Source organism: Podarcis pityusensis (genome assembly GCF_964106645.2).
Source record: "Podarcis pityusensis genome assembly, chromosome: 8".
Taxonomy (NCBI): Eukaryota; Metazoa; Chordata; class Lepidosauria; order Squamata; family Lacertidae; genus Podarcis; species Podarcis pityusensis.
Genome location: NC_138033.1, coordinates 54120885 through 54141977, shown reverse-complemented (window position 1 = coordinate 54141977; position 21093 = coordinate 54120885). Strand labels below are relative to the sequence as shown.

At 42.6% G+C, this 21093-nt stretch overlaps 2 protein-coding genes across 2 annotated transcripts; one reads left to right on the top strand and one right to left on the bottom strand.

Annotated features, from left to right (window-relative positions):
- Nucleotides 1–660: 660 nt before the first annotated feature.
- MPHOSPH6 (M-phase phosphoprotein 6) lies at nt 661–5289 on the top strand. Its single transcript, XM_081016611.1, is given in 7 exon segments — nt 661–699; nt 701–736; nt 739–783; nt 785–789; nt 1516–1606; nt 3169–3269; nt 4521–5289. Coding segments are annotated over 7 exon segments (444 nt in total). The 5' UTR covers nt 661–675; the 3' UTR covers nt 4663–5289.
- LOC308483138 (uncharacterized protein) lies at nt 4777–20157 on the bottom strand. Its single transcript, XM_081016723.1, has 3 exons — nt 19803–20157; nt 13517–14418; nt 4777–10893 (listed from the first exon to the last, which is right to left on the bottom strand). Exons 2-3 carry the CDS (start codon nt 14390–14392, stop codon nt 9985–9987), a joined length of 1785 nt encoding a protein of 594 aa, XP_080872849.1. The 5' UTR covers nt 14393–14418; nt 19803–20157; the 3' UTR covers nt 4777–9984.
- Nucleotides 20158–21093: the final 936 nt, after the last annotated feature.

Genomic DNA, 21093 nt, shown 5'->3' with positions numbered 1-21093 from the left:
CTAAAATACTTTCCAGTGTTTCAGCAGAATATGTGCATTCAGAATTTTAGTTCTTATTGGCCTCTCTGGGGAAAGAGAGGGGCAGATTGCCCTCTTAAGTTACTTTTCCAGAATATTTTTTCTCCATCTGTAAAACTCAACAGTTTCCCCAGATAGGCTGATACTTCCTGCTTTCTAAATAACCATTTTTACATAGGAAGCTGCGTTTATTTGAGTCAGACAATCTGGCTCAATATTGTGTGCACTGACTGACTGTCTTTCTCCAGGTTTTTAGACAGAGGACTTTTCTTGCTATACCTGGAAATGCTGGAGATTGAACCTGGAACTTTCTGCATACAAAGGATATGCTCTGTTTCTGAGCTGTGGCTCCTTTAGCCATCACAGTTTTAGCACCTGAGTTTCAAGTATTGGTATATTTGAGAAAGATAATAAATTCCTTGATCCTTCAACCTCACTTTGTCAAAAAGCATTACTTTTCTCTCTGCACCTGGATTATATATGCAAAAACCCACACAGGGGTTTTCCACAAATGCTTATGCCCCAGTAAATTCTTCATTTGCTACTAGCCATCCCTCCAGAAATTGCATTTTGGGAGATATTTTCATGTATCAAAACAATCGGCACTCTCTGCCCATGGAGGAGACTTTTTTTTTAATGCGTCTTGTCTTTCAGTTCATGCAAAGGGGCTTGGATTCAGAAAACCAAAAAGCAGCTTGAAGAGGAGGAAAAGAAAAATAATCAGCAAAGAAACATTGGTTCCTGGATCTGCCAGAGCTAAAGGAAAAAGGAGTAAGTTTTGTCCCCCCCACACCTTCCATGAATGAGGAGCAAAACCAGAAATGCCTTCTAAAACACTATAGCATCTTGGGGACATAGGAAGCTGCAGTATATCGAGTCAGACTGTTGGTCCCTCTAGCTCAGTATCATCTACACAGACTGTCTGCTGCTGCCCAGGGTTTTCAGATGTGAGTCTTCCCCATCTCGAATCCTAACATCGGCAGGTGAGGCCTTGGTGGTGCCACTGCTGGGAGGATGCCAAGTTGGCATTAACCCACGAGCTTCCTTTTCAGTAGCAGTGCCCCATTTGTGTCTCTCTCGCTCATTATTGATGTTCGAGAGGCATTTAAAAACATTCCTGTTTACCCAGGCATTTGATGGCTGAAAGGCACAGTTCCTTGAAACCCTGGAATCTGGCTGAGAGAATGTTTTTAATTGCTTTTAGAATGTTTTGTAGCTGTTTTTAGAATGCCTTAAAAAACATACCATTATTTATGTGTTTGCCACCCAGGGGTTCTTATGTTGACAAGGCAGTGTATAAACCAAATGAGTGAGTGCCTGGAAATTCCAGAGATTGAACTCAAGACCTTCTGGATGCAAAGCAAAGGCTCTGCCACTGAGCTATGGCTTTTCCTTTGTCAGTCTTTATCTCCTGGCAGTCCTCCTACGACAATGCTAAGGTAACCTTGCTTGTTTGACTCTCTCTAAGACTTCTACTGTATTATTATTTATTTACAGGAGCTTTATTATAGAAGAAAGAAGCTTTGTGCCGTGTGAAGACCTCCTGTATGGCAGAATGTCATTTAAAGGTTTCAACCCTGAAGTGGAGGTATTGTCAAGGGCACTCCTTTATCCTTTCCACGTCTGCTGTAACATGGTTGAAAGAGTGAGCAAGGAAGCATTAATGTTTCTTTTTTTTCAAAGCACAGAAAGTTTAACTTGCAGATTCCACCTCTGCCACGATTAGCTACAGGTCCTCTCATCCATAACCCCATCCCCTACCATAAATACGGGGGGTGATTATACTTACAGGGCTTGTTTATTTAGTTATTTAAAGGACTGGGATTTTTGCTTTGCTCTTCGGCCAAAAAAGCTATTAGAGTGGTTTACAGTTAAATAGATAGAAAGGAAAGAAGGAGAAGAAAACTGTCCCCAGGCTTACAAAGATAGAAAAGGAAAAAGGCATGGGGCGGGAAGAGGAAAAGAAAGCAAGGAAGCTCAGGCACATTTCTTAAAGTTGCTGAATTCTCTCATCAACATAATGGGATGAAAACTGCTTAAAGTGAGGTGGGGCCAAAGGAAGCAGATCTCTTGGTAGAGTCAATGAAGTGGATCGTTCTTCCTATCTCTCCCTTGGCTGCAGCCTGATGGATTGGCTGCTGCTAAGTGGTAACTGAGGATGAGCCAAAGGTAACTAGTCCATACCATTCACCAATACAAATATATATAACGCTTTGTATACTCTGAAGCACTACAAAGGTACCTGTCATTCTGGGTCAGATGTGATAACAAATCGTAGCAGAAGAGACCACCACTACAGCCCTCTCTCCCCAGCTGCCTCTCATCTCTGAAGGTGGGATTACCTGGAGAAAGACTTCTGATCAGAGGACGCTACTGCTCAGGCAGTCTCTCTACTACACTAAGATGCATTCCAAAGAGATAGCCATTTTAGTCTGCTTCGTCAAACACACACGAGAAATAGTTTTGTGGCACCTAGAAGGATCTAGCAGATTTATTGTGGCATAGACTTTCATGGACTGGAGTCTACTAGTTGGTTCTGGTCCATGAAATTGCATGTTAAAATAAATCTGTCTAGGGTGCTGCAAGACTCTCTTGTTTGGTTGACATTGTATTAACTCAGGTCCGCATTATACAGCTGGATAGAAGGTAGGCCACTTTGCTGGATCTAAGCCGGGCTGAGTGTGCTCAGTGTCGTCTGGTTGGAAGACTTCCTAGAAAACCCTGGGAATTATCCAATGAAGCAGTTCCACAATGCAGTGCCCTCTCCACCCACCATGTGCCCCCTAAATCTGTTCTGGGGGCTCTTTTCAAGCTCCAGAGCATTTCAGTGAGAGGAGGTGTATAGGGAGATGAGAGCAAGGGCAAGTTCTGTTGCTGAAGCAGAGATCCTTGCCCAAGCAGAACTACTTCGTTGGAGACCACCCACCATGGCTCTGTGATGGAAGGAAGGTGGGCTATAGTTGTAATAAAATAAAGGCAAAGGAAGGGTTACAATCTTATATGCACAAATCTACATCCTGCCTGTGCCCATCTTTTTTAAAAAAGAAAAAGGAGGGGGAATGGTCGTTGCTCGTATTGCCAAATCTGTCCCCTTGACATTCTTCAAGGAGTGCAATGCTTGAAACTGATAACCCAGTTTTTCGTTTTCAGAAGTTAATGATCCAGATGAACTCAAAGTACAAGACAGAAGAAATCGAAGAGGAAGATAATGCAATGGAGGCTGATGTATCGGATGAAGAAATGGCCAGAAGGTAACCATTACCATTTATGACACAGATGACATTACCAAGAAGATGTGTTGCTGCCTTTTCTCCTTACAAAGTGGAAACCTCCCAAACAACCACATGCTTGACATACAAAGCACTTCTTCTTGTTTGTGGTGCTGTTGTTTCTTAAACAGAGTATTTTATAGTGGAAGTGAGATGATTTGATGAGTTGTTGGTTTTGGTTTGCTTGTTTCAAAAATAACCTGCTTTCTCCAGGCACTCTAGCTGGAAGTCAGCTACATCAATAGTAACTTATTGCAAGTTATAGCAATCCATTTCGGGGGGCGGGGGCTTGGCTCCAAGGGAATAATATATAACCATTCATAGAAAAATGTTTGTTGAAATCCATTTGTATGTTCGCTTTTAAAACTTGCAGAGGAATACCAATAAATCAACACCCCAGCTTCTATAGTAAACACCAATTTATTTATTTTTTAAAGTGGTACACCTGCAGTAGAAGATGCTTCAGGTGAGGGTTGGTTGGAAGCTCATTCCATTCCGGCTGTGCAGTGAGTTGGCTAACATTGATTGAAGGCTTTGTTACACCCAAATCAAACTACTGGGCCGTCTGACTCACTGCTGCCTTTTATTATTATGTATTAAATTTATTAGTCACTCTTTTTTCTTTGGCAGATCAAAGTGACTTACAATATTTTATGCAAAAAAAGGGAATACATACATTAAAACCACCAAAAAAACCCACCCCAAAGCCTACATTAAAATAGCCCACCCATGCAATAATTGGGCCATCAGTAGTTAAAAGTCAAAGGCTATATAAATGAATGTTATTTGCCTGGTGCCTAAAGATAGGTAATGATGGTGCCGGACAAGCCTTTTCATGGAGAGCATTCCATAAGTGGGGAGCCACCACTGATATGGCCTGTTCTCATGTTGCCACCCTCCAGACCTCCTCAGATGTCGATCGTCATCTACAATATCCTGTCCCAACCGGGTACTTTGGACTCCAGCTTTCATCCCCTTGACCATTGGCTGTACTGGCTGATGGGAGTTGGAGCCTAACAACATCCGCAAGGTGCCACTTTTGCTGCTACTGCTTTCAAAGACCTTAAGGCAAGGAGAGGGGACTGGTGGCCCTGCAGGTGTTGTTGAACTCCAGCTCCCATCAGCCCCCCAGCGAAGCATGGACAATGAGGAGGGATGAGAGGAGATGGAAGAGCCACAGTCTTGTTCTCAAATGGTAAAGTATTTCCCTTAACTTATTGTGTGTTTTTCTAGGTACGAAACTTTAGTGGGAACTATTGGGAAGAAATTCTTAAAGAAGAGGAACCGGCACATGGTGGAAGACATAGAAGAGGATGAAAACAGCAACACAAGGCCTACCAAAGCAAAGAAAATGTTTTTGAAACCTCAAGATTAAATCACTTGGGTGCTTTCTGTGCCCTCTAGACTGGGGAAATCTTATTTTGGACCATGGTAATACAAGTTATTTTTATAAATCCCTGGATCTCTTTGTGTCTCTGGGACTGATGCATTATTTTATTTTTATTTTTTGGAGCTGGCAGCTACATAAATGAACATTTTACATGCTCTTGATCTCTGTACAGTTTTTAGCATAGGCATTTAAGAGCACAAGCACTGACTGAGCACTGCATGAAGAGACAGGTTGTCACACGTGGCTGAGGACAGCTTTAGATTATGAATCTTAACTGCATGCAGTGTGTGTCAAAGCCAGGTGAGTTGCAACCCTGTTATAAGACAGTAATATTATATATATATATATATATATTCTTTATACATATTGCTAGGGTAACAGAGAGTTGCTGAGAAAGTATATTTCTTTTTTTAAAAAATTAATTTACGTAATTGATTTATGTCCTTGAAAAATATTTTTATTGGTGTATTTTTAATTTTCTAGGGCAGTTTTAAGGTGCTCGCCCCAATACTTTTGCCTGTTTAAAACTGTGACCCGTAAAAGAGAGAAGGGAGGGAAGGCAGAGTCACCTGTTCTTGTAGCTTCACATCTCAATAAATTTATTTGGGCTAATGTTTGATTTTGTTTAATTACCTTTATCAACATTTTCACCAGAAAAAATAATAGCAAAAAACAAATAGAAGTATGTCTTCTATTGACTGTTAAGGAGTTTGGGGCAATTACTAAATTTAATTTGTACGTGAAGACTATGGATTGAATTCCTTCCAGTGGCCTTGTGCTCATGGAAAAGGGTTGGATCCAACGCAGGATGTAATTGGACAGTTAATTGAAACAAGGTCCCAGACTCAATTATACAAAAAGTAAGTAGCTCAATGCCTGGAGTATTTTGTGCTTATGATACACGGATGAAAACCTTGGTCTCAAAAATACCTTATTAGCTATTCAAGGCGGATCACATGTGTAAAGATAAAGGCTTTTTTCTAACTTGAGAAGGGGGTCTTATTACTGTCAGAAAAATCTGATGTGTTAGCTTCTTTAACTTTCCAGAGCTAATTAAATGCTGTTGGGTCAATTACTCAAAATCTGGCCACAAAGCATCACCGATCAGGAGTAAAAGTTAATGATTGTACAGCGTTTCCCTTCCCTTTCCCAATTTTTGAAAAAAATGTGTTTTCAGCTAGGAAATGATTTATTGACTATCATTTGAGGAGAACAACTCTGAACATGCCCCACTTTTCCGTTCTTACTCATTAATGAATAAATTTGCTCTGTAAAACGCACCAGACCACAAGACGCACCTAGTTTTTGGAGGAGGAAAACAAGAAAAAAAAATATTCTCAATCTCAGAAGCCAGAACAACAAGAGGGATCGCTGTGCAGTGTTCTGGCTTCTGGGATAGCTGCGCAGCCTGCATTCACTCCATAAGACACACACACATTTCCCCTTACTTTTTAGGAGGGAAAAAGTGAGTCTTATAGAGCAAAAAATACGGTATTTCCCTTATGACTCAAGTCCTGTTTAGGGGGGAAAGTAGAGAGGGTTTTTGTTTCCCTGTTAGTCACCAACGATCCAAGCTACAACTGTGTCCAAGTAGCCTCTTAAAATCCTCCACCCTCTTTGTGAGCATAAACTGAGGAGACAATTTCACTGATTTTTTCCCAGGGGGATGATAAAAGTGTGTGTGTGTGTATCATGCATAGCAGTGGTGGAGTCACAACTTCTTCTTTTTCTTGCGTTTTTATTTTTGCTGACACTTCAAAGAACAGCAGCAGCAATTGCATTGACATCCTGGCTGCCAAAACTAACTTAAGTGAAACCCATAGGGTGCCTTCTGAAATACATTAATTTTCCTGGCTATAATGCTAGTGATGTTGTGCTATGAAACTGTGGCTTTTTGACGGATATACAAGCATGTTGCCCTAAATTTCATTCACATCAGTCTGTATGGTGTGACACAACAATGAGCGTCATGGGACAACATCACTACTCCCCCACACTTTCCGCACATGCTTCTGTTCCCCATGATCCTGCCCCCTACCCGTAAAAAAAATAAAATAGGGAAGTGCCACATTCTGGAATACTACCCCCAAATTGTGTCACTTTACTCCTGTAATATTCCGGATTAAGGGGGCTGCAAACAGATGTTTTTCTGGAATTGAATCACAGGGAAATGAGACCTAAACTTGCACTATATTCAGTGCTTTTTTTCTTTTAAAAAAAATGTTTAGGGGAACTCATTTTCCTACTCATACTGAAATAATGCCCCTCAATGAGGCCAAACTTAGATTCACAAAATATTTAGGGGTATGCATACCCCTACAGTCCCCCAGGGAAAAAAAGCACTGACTGTATTCCATTAGTTTTCTGGAATCGTTTCTGCCAGCTCAAATATAATGCGAAAACGGGGAAATGGAAGAAACTGCTGCGTGAATGCAGCCCAGGAGGCATAATGCAGTGTCTCAGCGAGATGCATTTTTGAAGGACTTTGTTATGTGTTATGGTCTGAATTTGGCGATAAAGTTCATCATGGTTTTGTACCCATTCAGTCGAACCTTTCACCATTCCTTTGGCTGATGTTTCGAGAGCCCTTCTTCTACAGAGCTTCCCTGCCACCTCCCCCCCCCCTCCATTTTGTACTGAAGCTTTTCAAATTGTAGAAATGCCCGATTCTGCTGATCCAATATAAAGCCAAAACAAAAGCTGAAAATATTGATATGCTTAAAAGGGCAGTCTAACACATCCCATCTCCTAAAATAGGCCCAGAGTATCTAAAACAGATCCAGTATGGTGTAATGGTTAGTGTATTGAACTAGAGAGCAGGGTTTAAATCCCCGCTCAGCCATGAAGCTCACTGCGTGACCTTGGGCCAGTCACCATGTCTCAGCCTAACCTACCTCATAGGGTTGTTGTAAGGATCAAATGGGGAGGAGGAGAACCTTGTGTACCACCTTGAACTCCTTTGAAGATAAAGGTGGTATATAAATGTAAGAAATAAATAAATCAAACAAACAGAAAAGAAATGTTTGCCTGGTGCCTAAAAGTTGCCCGTGATGGTACCAGGCGTGCCTCCTCGGGGAGAGCATTTCATAAGTGAGGAGCCACCACTGAAAAGGTCTGTTCTCATGTTTCCACCTTCAAAGAGGACACAGGAAGAATGACCTCATGATGATGAATGCAAAATCCGGGGTGGGTCATGGTTAAACAGAAGGCAGAAATCTTTGCTGATCTGATGCAAATCACCTAGAAACACAGTCGTAGATCCCAATCAGCCTTCTGCCCATCACTAGCTTATAATAATCTCTAGACTGGCTTTCTCCCTACCTCACCTCTCTCTATCCCCTTTCCTTTTAAGAGGCATAACCATATTGTCCCACTGCAGCATAGTACACGTGGGTCATGAATCCATCTTTTTAAATGAACATAATCCTAGAATGGGGCTGAGGTGCAGGACCAGCCATTTCATCTTTCTATCGCACCGATGAAAAGCCTGCCTCCTGCCCTCTAACTCTTCTACAGTTCAGATTGAAGAAAGCCTGTATTTTCTCAGCGAAAGGCTATGGCTTAGTGGCAAAGCATATTTGTATGCAGAAGGTCTCAGGTGCAGTCCCTGGCATCTCCAGCCAGGGCTGAGACTAGGAGAGAGCCACTCCGAAGCCCTAGGGAGCCACATCTCGTCTGTGTAGACAGTGCACAGCTACATGGACCAACACTCTGTCTGATGAGGCAGCTTCCAACTTTTCTATGTTCCCTCCCAAGGTACCCACAGAACAAATGACTCCAGGGGATTTGAGCAAATGGCCAAATTAAGCTATAGGAGCACAAGGCTGGAATCATACATGATTGCTAGATATTTAAGGGCTGTGTCGACGCTAATTATTGTTACCGATTATCCCTTTCCAAATTCTGTTACTGTCCTCCTCGTCTTGCTAAGTAAAATTTTACTGGGACTTTCACCCACTTGTATTTAGTTAAATAGTGGAAATGAATAAACAGTGGAAGCAGGCCTGATCCTCCAGGCATTTCGCAGTTCTCCTCAACCCAGTGGAGTTGTAAAATCAGAATTAAACATTTGAAGCACATTTCTCTCTTTGTCTTCTATGGAATTTTATTTTTGTTGCAGAAGCTGGTTTGTTTTTTTTTTTTAAGTCCAACATTCCAAATGGGTGGGTGGATTCCCCCAAAACATGGACAGCTTCATAAGGATCAGAAAGCCATTTCTCCAATAAGAACTTGCTGTGCAGTAAGCCACATACAAAATAGTCTACAGAGATATGAAGCTGAAGGATTTTTTGATTGGCTTGGAAGAATTTTAAGCAATGTACTGTAATAGCAGATCCGTAAAGCGGGTGGGGGAACTACACAGACCAAGACTTCATTAGCGCTGGTGATTTAAGTATAACTCTCACAAGTGTTACCAGTGTATATATGAACAGAAATAAATGGAGGCTGGAGCAAAAGCCTCTGTCAATATTAGTTCGTGTAATTAAAATTATATCAATATCCATATTTTTCAGATTAAGGCTTCACATAGGATTTTCACCGCCTGCTCACTATATTAAACATTGTGTTCGTCAAAAGTATGTGCCCTCACAAATCTGAGATGAGTATATGAAGTATTTTAATTAAAGCTTCCCTTTCACAATACCTGTGCAGAGCTCCGTAAAAGATGATCAGCATTAGACTCTAGGGGTAAGAAGAGAGGGTGAGTTCAGTCTGTTGCTAACATTTTAGGTCATGTAGCTTTTAATGTGAACTAGCTTGTCGGCAGCTAAGATATTTGAATTCTAAAATTCCCATTTCCTTAGAGTTAATAAGCCCAAATGAGCCATTTTTTCATGGATGCAGTGTATCCTTTTAGGGCTGCCCCATTTTATGTTAATAAAGGATGGCAGTTTGCTTAAAAATATTCCTTTAGACGAGCTTCCTGTATTGAAATGACTGGAGTATCCCTCATTCACACATTAGTTCTGGGTACATATCGGAGCAAGTCCTGCTTTGAATTCAGATCCATGTAACTTAATAAAACGTGAAATGCAGATTCCTCCATTTTGAAGTGCGTAAATCGTTTCAAAATTCATTATCCAAGACATGTTAAGTACTTTGCAGTCACTGGTTTGCATCTACAGGGTTGTCAGTGCTGGTGAAAAAAACCCCACAATATACAATTATCCTCTTCTGCCTAACATGGGGTGCTTACAGCTTATGGACAGGTTTTAATCATAACTGCAATTTACAGAATGATGGATTTAAGAAGATGGTAAAGCTTGTTGCAATTGCATAGCAGTGTGCCGTGTTTTGTTTTCTACACTAGATGGTATACGTCGCTTTGATGTTAATAGGAACAAGCTTGTTCTCCAGAGTTATACCAAATTTCTCTCTCAGTGTTTTCTCCACCTCGTCATCACTCAGTGTTGTGTGCTTCACCAGATCTGTGCCTTCCGTGTGGTTAAATTTTGTCTCCACAAGTGTCCATCCAATCAAAGCCCTAAACCCATCATTTGTCTGGAGGCTGCAGATAGATTTCTTGGTAAACACGGAATCTGGGGACGTTTGGAGATAGGAGCACTGGAACCGAAAGTCTTCTACTGTCCTTGGCTCAAGGCTGAACAGGTAGATACTCCTGCGCTCCCTTTTTTCCAAGAGATCTGAGTTGGCAAAGTTTTGACTGGGAATGTATTGCTTCCTTCTTATTTTCTCATAGTACCAAATACCGTTGTCTTCTGTGAAACGAAAGATCCCAGGCATTTGTGGCTGGTCTTTGCCGGACACCAGCTCCAACGGTTGCCACATTTGGTAGGAGACACCAAAGCCTGCATCAACGATGTAGGCCCTCTCGTCAATGACCACCTTGATGATGAGATGTGTCATCTGAGTGGCATAGGTGTTTTGCTGCGGGTTGTAAACATAAGCTCCCAGTATGGTGGTGTTATATCCCAGCTTTTTCAGAACCCAAGACAAAAGCTGGTTATTCTCCATGCACCAACCCCCTCGTTTTTCCTTCACAATCTTGTTGTAAACATGATCTAAGTCTAGAGTAATCGTCTCCCCGCAGTGGATGCTAAGGTTTTCAAAGGGCACAGCTCGTATGTGGTGCTGGAAGATCGCCGCTAAGGTTCCAAAATCCAGTTTTTCGAGAGAGCCTTTGTAGCTAATCCTTGTGAAATATTCTTCAATGTTCATGTTTCCTGGAAGGCAAATGTTAAAGCAGCTAATTAAAAATTATGACAGCCTGAAAGGCTTCTTTCCCTGTCCTGCCAGCTTGCACAGTGGTTTCTCTGAATATATTTAAGGAGAGTAGCATCAAAGAAATTGCATAGCTGAAGCAGAGAAGTGCAGGAACAAATACCTGTTTAGATCTACTAAGTGCCTAACAAAGACTCTCCTTTGATAGTGCTCTGTTCTTGCAACCTGGTATGCATGTGTTGAGTATGGTCAACTGGTTTGTTTGCGGAGATTGTGTTTTCTGCATCAGTAACAAGGGCTGTAGCTCTCTAGCAGAGCAGGTGCTTTGCATACAGAAGGTTTCAGGTTTCTTAACATCTCCAGGTAGGGCCATGAAAGATTACTGCCAGTCAGTATAGGCAATATTATGTTATATGGACAAATGGTATAAAACTTCGTATAAAACTACTTCCTCTGCCTGAGCCCCCGTAGAGCCACCACCACCTAAAGTGGACAAATACATTAATGGTCTGACTCAGTCTAAGCAGTTTTACACATTCAGCAGAAATTTATATATGAGTTAAGATATTCATATACAGTCGTGCCTTGGAAGTTGAATGGAATCCATTCTGGAAGTCCCTATGACTTCCAAAATGTTCGAAAACCAGAGCACGACTTCTGATGGCTGCAAGAAGTTCCTGCAGCCAATTGGAAGCTGCAGAAGCCCCGTTGGATGTTCGGCTTCTAAAAATAGTTCGCAAACAGTCACTTCTGGGTTTGTGACGTTCGGGAGCCAAAACGTTTGGGAACTAAGCTGTTCGACTTCCAAGGTACGACTGTACTGCTATTGGAACATTTCAAAATGGTGTACAGTTGCATAAAATGCAATTCAAAAATAAACAAATACAACACAAAAATATACAAACTGTTTTTAAATCAAGCTCAATCAGTGTACTTAGCATTGCTTAAAATTCTACAGCGACTAACATCAACAGCCAGTGAAGGGAAGTAAGTGTTCAGCATCCAATGAAATGATTTCAAAGTTGGTGCATTTCTTATTTCTGGAGGAGGCCATTCCAGCACCACGACAGAAAAGATCAGGTTCTTGGTTGTGGCCAGATGTAGATCTGCAGGCTATAGCAGAACCAGGAGGGCCTATCCAAAATCCAAGGGTCTACACCAGTTAAAGTTGCTCTTAAGAGTTTTTTTTAAAACAACAAAACAAAAAATATCTTACCTGTTAAGATATTTATCTGTTTTTGTTTTGTGATTTCCCTGTGCTTTTCGGATTGCAGTCTGCTGTACTGCGTGTATAAAGAGCTGAGCTGAATTTTTCAACTTCAGATCTGCAAAGATCTTAATTCTTCCCCTCTCTCTCTCGTCTTATTGGGGGTTGGTCATTAAAAAGCTTGGAGGGGAGAAAGTCCACCTGAAATGTCTGCACATATTCCAGTTCCACTGATCCATGAACTGATTGAACTTTGGTTCTTAACTTTTTTAAAGAGGTGTCCTAACCCAACAAAACAGCTTGCTTGATATGAGAAACATCTGGACACGTAATATGGGGCATTGCACCACTGAAATCAGTAGCTTGTATCCAGCATTGTGATATAGTGATGGTGAAAAACTTGGATGGCTCGAAAAGAGGATGAGACAAATTAATGGAGGATAAGGCTATCAATAGCTACTAGCCGGTATGGCTATGCTGTGACTCCATGCTCAGAGACAGTAACACTTCTGAATTAGTTACTGACGCTGCAGGAGGGTAGAGCTGCTATTGTGCCTTTGTTCTGCTTGTAGGCTTCTTATGGGCATCTGGTTGGCCACTGAGAACAATGATGTTAGATTAGATTTGGCCATGTACCACAGGGATCTTTATGCTTCTTAAGTTCTAGTGAGAGTATCCTTATTGAAATTAATGGACCTAAATTAGTCATGTCCATTAATTTCAATGGGTTGTTGCTGACTAAATCCTTCTCAGAGTAGACCTATTAAAATTAATGTCTCTAAGGCAGTCAATGGGTCTACTCCAAGTAGAATTAACGTTGGTTGCAACCCATATAGCTGAGTGGTTCCAGTTGAACCATGGTAGGTCCCATCTCCCTTTTTGACTTTTTGACTTCTCTCAAAGCCCACCCACCAGAATAAAAAGTTTTAGAAATGTGGTATAAACAAGATGCCTTTGCCTATTTTTTCACCCTAAGATGAAGACTGCCCTGATTAACAGCTGGGTTTTATATTGTTAAATGTGGTGAATCAGTAATTGAATGTTCCTGCTTCCTAACATCTGTATTCCTAACATCAAATGTCTGCTATTTCTCCCCCCACCCGCATTTTAGGATTTAGGATTTTTTTCTCATGGGGCAACACAGCAACCTTTACATTTTGTTGATGTTATCTTCTTTACTTTCCACATGAGTTGGTAATAAAATTTACTGTAGATTTCACACTCCATCATAGCAATGAATGGCAAAATATTAATCAAGAGAAACTTTATTACATTCATCATCATCGTCATCGTCATCATCATGTCTAGTTGAGATTTCTGCATTGGAGGGGGTTGTACTAGAAGACTCTCAGGGTCCCTTCCAACTCTACAATTCTATGATTCTGTGATCCAAGCATCATCCTCCCAATTTGCTTTGAATGTTTGTAGCTCTGGTAGCTCTTCAAATCAAAACATGGATATCAAGCTGGTGTTAATGGGGACAAGCTTCTTATCTAATCTTATGTTGAATCGCTCCTGCAGAATTTTCTCCACTTCCTCGTCAGTAAGGGTGGTGCTTTTCACCAGATCCACGTGGCCCTTGTAATTATATGTGGTTTCCGTCAACGTCCACCCAATCAAAACCTGAAAGCCGCTGGTGGTCTGCAGGCTACAGATAGACTTCTTCACAAACAGGGAATCTGGAGCAGTTTGAAGATGCAGGTTCATAGGCCGAAACTCTTCTATCGTCCGTGGCTGAAGGGTAAATGAGAAAACTTTCTTGCAGGTTATGTTTTCTGGGGTAACAGAGGAGGGGAATATGTTGTCGGTACCTACTGTGCACTGCTTGCGCTTCATTTTGTCAAAATACCACACTCCATTGTCTTCAGTGAAGCGGAAGATGCCCGGTGTCTGAGGCTGATCTTTCCCAGACACCAGTTCCATTGGCTGCCACATTTGGTAGGCTATCCCAAAGCCGCCGTCCACAATGTAGGCCTTGCCGTCAATCACCACTTTCAGCAGGAGGTGATTCATGTCTTTCTCATAGGTGTCTTGAGGAGGGCTGTAAACGTAGGCTCCTAAAAGGCTGGTATCGTAGCCCATTGTCTGAAAGACCCAGAATAAGAGGTGGTTGTTCTCCATGCACCAGCCACCACGATTCCGCTTCACAATTTTGTCGTAGACTGATTCTAAGTCTATCTGAATGGTTTCGCCGCAGTGCATGCTGAGGTTTTCAAATGGCACCGATCGGATGTGATGTTGAAAGACTGCTGTTAACGTTTCTAAGTCCAGGCATTCCTGGGGGCCTTTGTAGGAAATTCTTGCAAAATACTCCTCGATATTCATGTTGATGAGTTTTTCCTCCTACTGTCCTGGAGATGGTGGGAGAGAGAGAGAGAGAGAGAGAGAGAGAGAGAGAGAGAGAGAGGTGAATAATTAGATTATTCTACCTCCTTGCATGATCTCTGTTCTATTTTACAGTTGTTGGGAATGATGATACTTTCAAGTGTACAAAGTGTCCGTATGTTTTATATAGCTGTACTTCTAACTCTATAAGGCAGGGTTGGGGAACCTGTGGCCCTCCAGATATTGTTGGACTGCAGATCCCATCCCCTCTGGTCATTGGCCATGCTGGCTGGCACAGGTGGGAGTGGAGTCCCAACAACATATAAAGTGTGTTCAAGTGTTTGCCCAAACACATGAAAGCTGCATCAGGCACAGAATGACACACACAAGTCCTGTTCCCAACATCCCCATGCACATCACCCCACATACTGAGTCTCTGGTCTTCCCTGTGTTGGATCAGAAACAAAGGTAGCTGCCATATACTGCCATATACCATTGGTCCATCTAGCTCCATATATTGTCCACGCTGACTGGCAGTGTCTCTCCAGTCTTATACATTTCATCTCTACTTGGCACCTTTTGTGTGCAAAACAGATGCTCTGCCACTGAGCTATGGCCTTTCCACATTCCACTTGAACACAAGCAGAACTCTCTGCAATTGAGGACTCTGATAAAGCAAGAACTTTAATTGCATGGAGGAGTTTGCATAATCGTGTTCAAGCAAATGTGAGTGGAAGTCCCCTTCAGATCTTCCTCAGTGAACACAGGGATGTTTGTGGGTTGGAGGGGAGGTACAATGTGAACCGCTTATCCCCATTCACACTTTGAGTTTTTTCCTTTAGACTGGTAGTGGGAAACAGGATTCAGCCAGTGAGCTAGATCCTTAACCTCCTCCATGTCCTGTGGACCAGCTTTGAAAGATAGGACCTCCCACCTGTTAACCACATGAAGACACAATGGCTTCAGGGGACCCATTTTCCTTTGTTGCCCATGGTTTGAAATCCATAGTGCCTGTGGATCCTGCTTTTAAGCCCAGTCGTGTGCCTATCTGCACCTCATCTCATGTCATATGATGTCCAGTGCATGACAGGCAGGTCTAAGTTGACCCTTGGGCTCAGCTCAAGGTCTCCCACCATTCCTCTAGAGGACCACAGATTCCTCATCCCTCTTGTAAGGTCAGTATTATTATACCCCATATTATGGAAGGGAGGACTAAAGGGGGGCTTGCCTTCATATTGCCAAATGGGAGAGATAATGTTTAAAGCAGGGACTCCTTGAGTCATATGCAGCTCAGTCTCCTAACCACTTTGCTAAACCCGTTATTAAGAGAACAAGGGTTGATTCACAAAGCAATTGTGGTCCCCAGCTACCTGTAATCAGGTGAACACGACTGTTCAGGCTTATTTACGAACAGCCCCCTGCCAATTGTCAAGCTGTAGTGTTAAATATCAGAAAGCTTTAAGGGCAACTTTCCCCGTTCCTTTGAGTCTACTTCCGGAATGCAGACATAAATAAAAAGCACTGGTTCATAACTAATTTAACTTGCATAGAACTTTGGCACAACAGTATTGTTGTTTCTTTTCTCCATCCACTGCAAGGTTCTTGGGTCACACACACCCACTCTCTGCCAATCGACACTCCCCTCCCCTGAAAGAAGCATATTGAGCTGTGATTACGTGTATGGAAAGAGTAGTGTTGAAATGTCAATCTGTTTTGCTTTCTGTTATTTAAGCTTAGGAATTTTAAATTTTTTAAAAATCCAAGGTTATTTTCAAACTGAAAGCAGCCTATTCCTTGGTAATCATCACCAGGAAAGAGTGAATCTCTCGATTTCCAGTTTCTCATTGTCCCAATCTTAAATTCAGCTCCATATTCCTGCATGTCTCTGGGTTGTTCTTGTTTTAAAGTGCCCATGAAAATTTGTCAGCATTTCAGTGGGTACCTTTCCCAATCTACACTTTTCTGTATGCCATTTTCCTAACAGACATATTTTTACAAACCAACCCTCCTAATTTAATTCATTTTTATCAGTCATTGCTGATCTAGTATATGTGTATTTGAACACATTAACGGTAAAGGTAAAGGTAAAGGGACCCCTGATCATTAGGTCCAGTCGTGACCGACTCTGGGGTTGTGGCGCTCATCTCGCTTTATTGGCCGAGGGAGCCGGCGTTTGTCCACAGACAGCTTCCGGGTCATGCGGCCAGCATGACTAAGCTGCTTCTGGTGAACCAGAGCAGCACATGGAAACGCCGTTTACCTTCCCGCTGGAGCGGTACCTATTTCTTTACTTGCACTTTGTGCTTTCGAACTGCTAGGTTGGCAAGAACTGGGACTGAACAATGGGAGCTCACTCCATCGCGGGGATTCGAAGTGCCAACCTTCTGACCAGCAAGTCCTAGGCTCTGTGGTTTAACCCACAGCGCCACCCGCGTCCCATTGTGTCCAAAGAAAGCAGCAGATGGAGGGGTCAGTCCTCAGTTTTCTCCCAGATCGTTCTGATTTTGTAGATTGTTCCTGTTATTATCATGTGTGTTTTTGTACTGATTGATTATTATCATAGTTTCCTTCATTTTAAGTGCTTTGAGCATGAAAATGGAAAGGCGGGATATGAAATAAAGAAGAAAGTATTTGGTTAGCGAACTGCATTGCAAAATTCAGAGCGCGTTTTGGGTTGTGTATTGTTTCGGAGAGGGTGAATTAGGTAGGTTTGCTTTCAGCTGAGAACTCAGTCAAATTTCTTACCACCCTGACACTCCCTTTCCTGCAATCCCATTGAGGTTTCTGATCTTCTGCCTTAGTAACTCTTGAGTCTGTAAAGCTGCCATTACTAATAAGTCATGGAAAACAGCTTGGTCCCTGTCTGTGGTGCCATCGGGGCAGGACTTAGAAAAGAAGTCCAGGGTTCAGCAGAATGAGCAGGAGGAGCTCACCCCTCAATCCCCACATTGCTAAGGTTGCATTCAGACGTGGGTATTATTGTGTTAGTTTTCCTGATTATAATACTAGTTAAACTCTGAGATCATTTTGTTAAACTGTGGAACTCACTCTCACAGGAAGCAGAGATGGCCAACAAACCTGATGGCTTTAAAAGATGATTAGACAAATTCATGGAGGGAAACGCCGTCAATGGCTAGTAGCCATAATGGGTATGCTCTGCCTTCACAGTTGGAGGCAGAAATCCTTCTGAACGTCAGTTGCTGGAAACCACAGGAGAGGAGGGTGCTCTTGTGCTTGGATCCTGCTTGCGAGCTTCCTGGCCACTGGGAGAACAGGATGGTGGACTAGATGGGCCAATGGCCTGATCCAGGAGGCTCTTCTTGCGTACTTAACACTAGCAATTCTATCCTATATACTAAGGTTCCCTTTGATAGCTGTTGTGTTATAGAACTTTAGCTTTCTGATTGATCTGTTGCGCTAGCATTTTAAATAACAGGAATGACTGTATCCTGGGATACTAGGCCAGATTTCATCATGTGAAATTACAGCACAAAACTCCTGCAATTTTCCAGCTCTTGCAAGTAGCCCCCCCCCCCCCCGAAGTGAATAACATGGAAATGAGCACTCAACGTGCACTAGATTCCAGTACTTTTCCAGAAGTGGCTTTTATGTCATGTGGAGTATCACATAAAACGTGGAAATTATCCAATAAGGGAATGTCAGGAAAAAATTGAATAATTTGCCTGAACCCATTTTGAAGTAAGTGATGAAATACACATTGCCATCTAAAAGGCCCCCGAAACCAGGAAAGTTTCTCTAAATGGACTATACTGAGCAGATGTTTGGAAGCTGTGGCTGGATGGTTACGTGGGATTCAGTTGAAGTTAAATCCTTCGAAGACAAAGGTCCTCTGGCTGGGTCGGGATGACATGGGGTTGGGGGGCCAACTCCCATCTCTTGGGGGGGTGCAGTTAGCACCAGCGCCTTCTGTCAGAAGTCTGGGCGTAACCTTCAACACCTCCCTCTCTATGGAGGCGCAGGTTGCAGCTACAGCAAAGGCGGCATTTTTCCACCTTCACCGTGCTAAGCAGTTGGTCCCTTACCTTTCCCGCCCTGATCTTGCCCCTGTGATCCATGTGACAGTCACCTCCAGATTTGATTATTGTAATTTGCTCTATGCGGGGCTGCCCGGGAAGCTGACCCAGAAACTCCAGTAGGTGCAGAATGCTGCAGTGAGGCTCCTTATGGGGTCCTCGCCACAGAATCACATTCATCCAGTGCTATACCAGCTGCACTGACTCCCGGTGGAGTACAGGATCAGGTTTAAGGTGCTGGCTTTGACCTTTAAAGTCCTATACAGCCTAGGACCCTCGTACCTACGGGACCGCCTCTCCTGGTATGCCCCGCAGAGGAGCTTATGGTCAGCAAACAATGACACCTTGGAGGTCCTGGGCCTCAAGGAGGTTAGGCTGGCCTCGACTAGGGCCAGAGCCTTTTTGGCCCTGGCCCCAACCTGGTGAAACGCTTTGTCACAAGAGACCAGGGCCCTGCAGGACTTGATATCTTTCTGCAGAGCCTGCAAGATGGAGCTGTTCCGCCAGGCCTTTGGTCAGGGCCCAGTCTGACCCCCCCCCTTTTTACAAATCCCTGCATGTAAGTGGCCTCTCTAACTCTTCTCACCGGCTCATATGAGACCAACACAAATAGCTGGGCCTGGTGAGCACTTAATGTTCCCAACCCCTACAGTTATAATTCGTGGGTTGCCATCTGATTTTATTCTGAGTTTAAATCTGATTTTAAGCTGTATTTTAATTGATTGTCTGTTTTTATGTTCTAATGTATTATATACTTTGATGTTAGCCACCCTGAGCCCGGTCTTGGCAAGGGAGGGTGGGATACAAATAAAATATATTATTATTGTTATTGTTATTATTGTTATTGTTATTATTATACACTCTTCTTTTAAAAGAGTCTGAAGAAATCCAGTTCCTAGCAGCTTGATTATAACTCAGTTGGCATGCACAATTGTTGACTCATATTGTTCCCGTCCTGTTGGTGTCTTAACAAAACAGCTGAGTCATCCCTTCAAACCCCTTTTTGGTTTAGACTTACCATATTTAAGAGACACGATTCTAAATCAACCTTGAACCATTTCATCTCGTCCTTATGCAACAGGCAGCCATTCTTCCTGTGTCTGTGCAAGTGTATATGTGTGTGTTTAGAAAGAGTTTTTAAGAATGGTTTTTAACTGCTGATCCTGTATCTTGTAATTGCTTTTATGGAATTGCAATTTTAAAAAATGGTGTCAGCTGCCCTGTGTGATGCATTTACATGAAAAATGCTCTCAAATAAAAGAAAAATGCACATACAGTACATACACACACACACAGATAGAGAGGGAGGGAGAGAGACCCCTCACCAGCAAAACTGTATTCACTAAGAGATTCCAGGGTTTGCTAAAGTGCCTTACCTTCTAGAGTGCCTTTCACTTGCACAGGGAATACAGGAGGATCAAATTTCTCGCGTCTCCTTGAATGATTTGCTAAAAAGTGGGAGGCGCACGCAAACCCCTCTGGCTCCTGTTTCACCAAAGCCAAAAGTTTCAGAAGTCAAATCTGTCCTAGAAATCCATACCAGCGTCCCTTTATTTCTCTCTTCTGAGTCAAAGAGGGCAAAAGCCGAGGAGAGAGTGGAGCTTTGCAGTTTCTAACTGCGTAAGCTGTTTTCTTATCTTCCCCTTTTCCACTGCCAAGAAAACATGTCCTACCCTGGATTTCCGGTTGGTAAAACCAGATGGAGTTGTTTTGATACACAGGAGTTGGTTAGTCTGACTGCTACAGTCATTTTTGTTTTGTACACCACCACCCAAACTGTTATGGGGGGCATGTTCACTGAATGACATTGGACCAGGTCACAGAATCATTGAGTAGGGAGGGACTTCCAATGTCATGTAATCTAGGGTTGCCATATTTCAAAAAGTGAAAATCCATACACAAAAGTTGTTGGGCATAAACGACACTGCCAAGATAGGTTGCCATACATCCGGATTTTCATAAATTTTGCCAATTTCCACCCAGACACTGCTTGCGACTACAGTATTCCGGGTATGTCCAGCAAATTTCGGACATATGGCAATTCTAATCTAGCCTAACCTCCTGGCAATGCAGGAAACCCATTACTACAGCACACCTGACAGCTGACCATTCAAGCTCTGTGTAAAAATCTCTTATCAGCGGGGAGGTCCCTACCTCTGAGCTTTGCCTACCTAACAGGATTGGGGTGATAATAAAATCAGGCTGGCCACCTTGAGCTTCTTTGAGGAGTAGAGTAAAAAATGTAATGAGTAACAGCAGTAAATTGTAAAACCCTTCGCACAGAATGCTCCATGGCTCCTGATGGAAGAAGTGCTGTCTTCCCATAGCTTCTGATGGAGGAAGTACCATTCACTCATGGCTCTCATTGAAGGAGGTATCATCTGCCCATGGTAGACCCTCCAAGTGCCCCTATTTTCCAGGGACTGCCCCAGTTTCTGATTTGATCCCAGAATGTCCCCCTTTTCTTTAGAATGTTCCTATTTTCATCAGAGAAATGTTGGAGGGTATGCCATGGCTCTTGAAGGAGGAATTACCATATTTTCCCATCGATAAGACGCGCCCATGTATAAGAAGACCCCTATTTTTTGAGCCCCAAATTAAGAAATAAATATTTTAAACATCAAACACTGAGGCAAGCTGTGTAATGGTGGATGCTTCTTTCAGCCC